At 38.7% G+C, this 7,008-nt stretch overlaps 1 protein-coding gene across 1 annotated transcript; it reads left to right on the top strand.

Annotated features, from left to right (window-relative positions):
• Positions 1 to 1,759: 1,759 nt before the first annotated feature.
• LOC149456874 (transcription factor HES-5-like) lies at positions 1,760 to 4,232 on the top strand. The gene is made up of 3 exons (XM_089684336.1): positions 1,760 to 1,891; positions 2,039 to 2,219; positions 2,873 to 4,232. The coding sequence occupies exons 1-3, from the start codon at positions 1,832 to 1,834 to the stop codon at positions 3,109 to 3,111; spliced, it is 480 nt and encodes a 159-aa protein (XP_089540462.1). The 5' UTR covers positions 1,760 to 1,831; the 3' UTR covers positions 3,112 to 4,232.
• The last annotated feature ends 2,776 nt before the right edge of the window (positions 4,233 to 7,008 follow it).

Genomic DNA, 7,008 nt, shown 5'->3' with positions numbered 1-7,008 from the left:
CTCTCTCCAGTTCCCACACATCCTACCTGAGGATTGGTGACCAGAACTGGGCGGCATACTCAAGATGCGGCCAAACCAGGATTTTATAAAGTGGAAGGATTATCGTTTTTATTTCTTGTGTAAATTCCCTTTTTTATGTATGCTAATATTCTGCTTGCTTTGCTTGCTGCAGCTTGGCATTTCATGCCATTTCTTTCTGTCATCTACTAGGACCACCAGATATTTTTTCATCCTGGATTCCCCCCGGACCTTGCATTCATAGTGTTAGCCCCCAAGTACTTTACATTTTTCAACATTTAACCTTATTTGCCATGTAGTTGCCTACCCCTTTATTTTATTGAGGTCTTCTTGTAAAGTTTCTATATCTTGCTGTGAAATTATTGCCCTACTTAGCTTTGTATCAGCAAACACTGAGTTTGAACTATTTATACCAACCTCTATATCAATTATGAAAAAATTAAACAGAATTGGTCCTTGAGGTACTTACCACTCCAAATCTGTGTGAGTACACGCTATTTATCACCACCCTTTGGATGTGCCCCTAAAACCAGTTTTCTATCCATGAATAAAGTCTATGGCCCATAACTACAGCCCTCAATTTGCAAATTAAGCATTTATAGGGGACTGTATCGAATACTTTTGCAAAATCCAGACACACCACAACCACAGGCCCTTCTTTATCTAGATGGCAGCTCACTTCCTCATGGAATGTTAACAGATTGGTTTGGCAAGAACTACCTTTCATAAATCCATGCTGATTACTACTACTAATGATACTAATGTCATGACCTATTTACCAACAATTAAAGTTAGAATTCATTTTTGTATGGCACTCCTTTCTGGATTTCTGTGGTTTTTGCTACTGTTGGGTGCCCATTGAGGAGAGCATTGCTGTGAGAGAGCTCCCTGCTAGAGCTACTGAGCTTGTTAAAGGCCTGATTGCACAATTTGAAAGCTCCCTGCACCTCTTTAAATATGTTGTTGTGGGGTTCTGATATAAGCATACACAATTGTTAAAGAGTACCTGTCTGAGGCTGCATACTGCCCAATGCCTCAGTTGTAACTCTACAGGGCTGAGTTATCTATAAGGGGCATCAGAACCTTCCATTCGTATAGTAGGTAATCACCAATGACAATAAGCAAAAACATGACATTGTGTGCAGCATTATAACATCATCATGCTATCCCTGCAGCAAAGGTATGTTTCTTTGGGTCACCTAAAGAAGCAGACATTCTGCATGGAAACACACTGGCGGTCAGTTCACAAACAGTATCTCTTTTTCTCATCTAATCTCTATTTATTAGGATTCTGTGATGGCCCACATGGTGGCTCTCATTGAGTGTGCCTGCACGTGTGTCACCAGAGATTAGAGCATTAGCCTACTCATAGCTGTCTGTAGTGATTAGCTACTTCCCGCCAAAACCAAAATGCAGGCACATTTATGAATTGCTAAGTGTGTGTTGCCAGAATGCTATTGATCCAGGGCATTAGTCAGTAGCCCACCACTCGTAAAGGAAGCTTTTTCCCAGCACAGGTCACGTCATTCCCAGTACACTGTATCCCCTCTCACACACTCCCCACCTGCTCCTCTGAGAGCAGCTTATTATGCTCAAGTCATTCACTATCAATGCAGCATGACATAATGAATGCCTCTCCTATTGTCCTCTGGCCTCATCTGATTGGCTCCAGAGTGTGGGAAACTATAACAAACCTCAGACCCACATATCGTTAGCAGGTCTGAGGACTATAAATAAAGTCAGGGGCAACTACAGCCAGCACACTGATTTTAAGGATTTACACAAGCCAAAAGCTCCTGACTACTTCTAAAAGATGGCACCTAGCCCCGTTCTCCTAGAGCAACATAAAATGATCCTCAAGGAAAAAAATAAGGTAAGGAGTTTGATTTTATATGCTAACATAATAAATACATTTATACTAGTATAACATTATTATTATATAATTCCATTTGATATACTTACACATATATGGCTTTATTTTATAAGTGTTATATTTACATCTATTTTTATTTTTCACCAGTTGCGAAAGCCAGTTGTAGAGAAGATGCGAAGAGACAGAATCAACAGCAGCATCGAACAGCTGAAGGTTCTGTTGGAAAAGGAATTTCATAAGCAGCAGCCCAATGTAAAATTGGAAAAAGCTGACATCTTAGAGATGGCTGTCGCCTATCTGAAACAACACGCTCTGCCTAAAACCAACAGTGAGTATTATTTGTGTACAACTTGATTGATTGGAGGCTAATATAAGTGTAGGTTAGTACATTTTCCTGTTGGGCATTAGTGATTGTAATTTAATGTCAGTAGAAAATATTTTGATTGCTTTAAGCAGAAATACATTTTGAAGTCTCTTCAAAATGTTTCAGCACTTTATTTTATATATATATATATATATATATATATATATATATATATATAAAGTGTGGAAACTTTTTGAGGAACCCTGTCAAATCATAGTGGCGTTGTAGTTCAATACCAGCTGCTATAAGCATGTAATGTCTAGCTTTGCATTAATGTATAAAATCTACATAGAAGGAAACATATCTAATTATATCTGCAGGAACCAATCAGAAGCTAGCTCTCATTTCCTCATTTCCATTGGTGTTTAGAAAAAAAGGAAGAATTTCATTGGTTGCTGTGAACAAATTGTAAAACTTTTAGCAAAGCATAAGCATTAAATTTAGGAAGGATGGACACAAAACGTATTTATTGGACTATGTATTCAACACATGTAACGCCATATACAAATAACTACTAAAATGAAGTAATCTTTTTTGTACAAGGACTTGAGATAAAAAAAAGTTCATCTCTTTAGTACAACTATCTGAATTCTTTCCTTTTTTCTTCCCTCCCCTAGATATGGTACATCACAATCATCATTTAGATATGAAATTCAAAGACGGTTACTCTAGTTGTTTCAACGAAGTTCTCAGCTTCCTGTCACTCCAGCCAAAGCAAAGAACGACTGAGATCAGACTGATGAACCACTTCAAGTCAAACGAAGCTGTCAGTGTTTCCTTGGTGCCTCCATCCAGATATAACCAGACCAAGCAAGCTGATCCCAGCAACAGCAGCTCTGTCTGGAGGCCTTGGTAGGCTTGCTATGGACTCAACGACCCAGAGGACATTAGAGACTTGTTCTGTTATTGTCCTCTACAATGTAGGGAACATTTTCCTGGACCTCTAGCATTTGGAGGTCAATAATATATATTGTGCTTATAATGGAGTGTGGCTGTCAAGACAGCCAGATATCAGCACTCTGTTGAAATGTATTGTAAATTGCAACATGTGTATTGCGTTGCATGGAGTGAATTAAGCCACACCAAATGTGGCAAAGGGTATAACTTTATTATAAAGTTTCTGTTCCCATTTATTGGATCTTACTTAAAAATCTAGAGGAAAGGCAGAAGAGGTGTTGCCCATAGCAGCCAATCAGATGCTGTTTTTTCTATTTTGTTCTTGAAATCAGACAGCAGCAACACAGACACCCTTCAGACACCCTTCAGTCTATAAATCTTTTATAAATCTCTTAGGCATTATCATTTTAGGAAGATGAATGAGTTTAAGATTACCAACTGTGATTTAACTATTTTACAGCTATAACTATTTTCAATCACAGATAAAGTATGTAACCTTTAGCAAAGAGAGTTGGTATTTTGTACAATAATCTGAGTAAGAAAAAATTCTCAGGAGACTATGTAAAAGCTTTAGGCTTGATTAAGATAGACAATCCTTGATTTCCCCAGTGTGGTAGGACTACAAATTCTAGTATATCAAGAAGTGCTTGATCTTGTATTTCTACTGCAGCTGGGGAGCTGCATCTTGCTCGATTTTCAGCCAGAAATGTCTATTTTACATTGAAGATGGAGCTTATATTACAGTACCATCTGTGTATATATAAATATATATATATATATGTATATATATATAATCTTACTGTACTGTATACGATGATCAGATGTAGCCTGATGGACGTGAAGTTTAAAAAAAGTATGTAGAATATTTCTACTGTCTACAATTTTTTATAAAATGCTGTCTCTACACTTTATGGTAAAGGGTACAGAAAGGCTTGTTGTGTATTTCATTTTGAAATTCTTAATTGTAATTGAAAAGTGTTTTGCTTTCAAAGTGGACTTTGAAATTACTTCTCTATCTGCATATTATATATGCATTATGTGTATCTTTCGTTTTTAAGGATTAAACAAACTTGCATTGCATTGAGTGCTTTCTTTATGACACACATAAACATACACCTTAATAAAGGTAGTGGTATCTCAATATCTCAATAATGGTATCTGCAGAGTGATCATGTCAGTGGGTAATATGTGGCTGAGAATTGTGTTCCTGTGGGGCCCTCTAGAGTTGGTTTAAGAGAATATGTTTGCCTTACCTCCAAAATATCGTATAAGGATATAGGGGTAGCAATGTCACAGGTATCTACAAATTTTTAAGATTACGTAACATTAATAGGACCTTAGTCTCATGGGGGACAAAAAAGAGCCTTGGGGAGTGTTTCAGACCTCCTAAAGTTGAGTTGAATATAGAGAATTAACCGTAAGGCACAGTACATGTGCAAGTAGATGGTGGAGAATGTGGCACAGTGCAGCTGCCTAGCCACTACCTGACCACTACAAATATCATTCCACTTTTTCATTGCATTGCTACTTCTATCAAAAGAGTGGTTCAACTAGAGACAGAAGAAGTCCCAACCATAACAGGACTGGATGCTCTGCTATGTCTAGTTCCTGTGTGAATCCAGCCTACGTTTTAAATAACAATAAACCATAGGAGGGTTATTTACTAAAACTGGAGGGTGCAAAATCTGGTGCAGTTCTGCACAGAAAACAATCAGCTTCCAGGTTTTATTTCCAAACCCTAATTGAACAAGCTGAGGTTAAAAGCTAAAAGCTGATTGGTTTCTATGCAGTGCTGCATAGAAACCAATCAGCACTGCACTTGATTTTGCACTCTCCAGGTTTAGTAAATCTCCCCCATGGTGTCACTCCAGGTCATTTCAAACCCCCCCCCCCCCCCCCATAGTCAGGTGCTTACACTGCTCATCACTGACAATCTTGTTACAGGAAAAATGGATTGCAGCACACCAGCATATTCCAAAGTGACTTTTTTAATGATCCATAAAATCAATTGCACTAGAGATGAGCAGAGATGTCTAACAAGTTTTATAAACTATGGCTAAGCGCCTGTGTGCCTGAAACATCTTAGACGTCTCTGCTCATCTCCTGTGCATTTGATATTATGGATCAATAAAGAACCTGCTCTGGAATATGTCGGTGTGCCTCTCAGGGACTGACAACTCATGGGGCCTCCAGGTAATAGGGGATCATGGGGCCCCTGTGTCCTTGCCCAAACTCAAAAAAGCCTATGAAAAAGGTACCAGAGGCATCTCATGAGGCTCCCTACTGACCTTGGGCCCTCGGGCAGTGCCCGAGTTTCCAAATGGTCAGTCCGCCCCTGGTGCCTCTATCCATTTTTCCTGCAACAGTAAAAAAATAAATAAGCAGAGTGTTACACTGAGACCAGAAGTATCCCCACAAAATCCACATTTTATTTACTGATTTATAGTTTGGTTCTTATTATCTGTTCATGCCGTCTTGATAGGTACATTAAAATGTCAAAAATGAAGTATTTTGGAAATATCCAGTTAAGTATATCAAACATGATGGAAGAATCTTGTGATTTGCCAATAGCATCATAAGTCGTTTCTTGAGTAGTCAATAATTCAAAAGCAACATATTCCATTATTTTGAAATATTGACAACTGTGTTGTAGCAGTAGGGATATCCCAGGCATCATGTAATAACTCATAGGGATCCTAGTAGGGACAGGGGTCTTCCTGCATACCCCCAAATTGTTGTGTAGTGTTCTGTTCTGAACAATAGAGGATTATTTGTTTGATGTTGAACACATGTTGTATGTACAGTATATACATATACACGCTTGTCTGTAAGGGTGAACAGCACCGATGGTGTAGGATGAGTCTATGCACACAACTAGGTGTGTCCCCCTTTACCACCAAAAAGCAAAGGGGTGCAAAATGACACTGACCTAGGCATTCCACCCTTTCTCAAGCTTGTTGTCTGAAATGCCGCCACCATTTCCAGTTGCTGGAGGAGTAACACATTTAGCTCTCTGTGCTGCAATTCTTTGCCATATATATATATATATATATATATATATATATATATATATTGGCATTTTAACCCGTGTGTCACCTTGTGTGTCTGTACCAAGGCCAAACATGTAAACTTTTGATCATGGCCAATTGGGTGATTTCTGTTATCATTATGATTTAAAAAGGAGCCAAACAACTATTTGATAATAAATGGCTTCATATGATCATCATCCTTCAATAAAAGAGCATGTTTTGGCATGATCAGTCATATTTGCCAAAATTTCACAATATTTGCCAGGGTATGCAAACTTTTGAGCACAACTGTATATACACACACCATATTGCCAAAAGTATTGGGACACCCATCCAAATCATTGGATTTAGGTTTTCCAACCACCTTCATGGCCACAGGTATATAAAATCAGGCACCTAGGCATGCAGACTGCTTCTACAAACATTTGCAAAAGAATGGGTTACTCTCAGTAAATTCAAGTGTGGTACCGTGATAGGTTGCCACCAGTGCAATAAGTCCATCTGTGAAATTTCCTTGCTACTAAATATTAGTAACAAAATATTAGTAACAAATATTAATAACAAAGTGGAAGCAATTGGGAATGATATCAACTCAGCCACGAAGCGGTAGGCCACATAAAATGACAGAGCGGGGTCCGAACATGCTGAAGCGCACAGTGCGCAGAAGTCGCCAATTGTCTGCAGATTCAATAGCTAAAGACCTCCAAACTTCGTGTGGCCTTCAGATCAGCACAACAACAGTGTGTAGAGAGCTTAATGGAATGGGTTTCCATGGCCGAGCAGCTGCATCTAAGCCTTACATCACCAAGTGCAATGCAAAGCATCGG

Source organism: Staurois parvus, unplaced genomic scaffold, assembly GCF_062004578.1.
Source record: "Staurois parvus isolate SC_StPar_1 unplaced genomic scaffold, SC_StPar_1.0 ptg000346l, whole genome shotgun sequence".
NCBI lineage: Eukaryota > Metazoa > Chordata > Amphibia > Anura > Ranidae > Staurois > Staurois parvus.
Note: the sequence above shows the minus strand (reverse complement) of the source record. Positions and strands in the feature narration are given on the sequence as shown.

Coding starts and splice junctions, on each gene's coding strand:
- LOC149456874 (XM_089684336.1), top strand. CDS start 1,832: ATGGCACCTAGCCCCGTTCTCCTAGAGCAACATAAAATGATCCTCAAG. Junction 1,892..2,038: donor TCCTCAAGGAAAAAAATAAG/GTAAGGAGTTTG, acceptor ATTTTTCACCAG/TTGCGAAAGCCAGTTGTAGA. Junction 2,220..2,872: donor CGCTCTGCCTAAAACCAACA/GTGAGTATTATT, acceptor TCCCTCCCCTAG/ATATGGTACATCACAATCAT.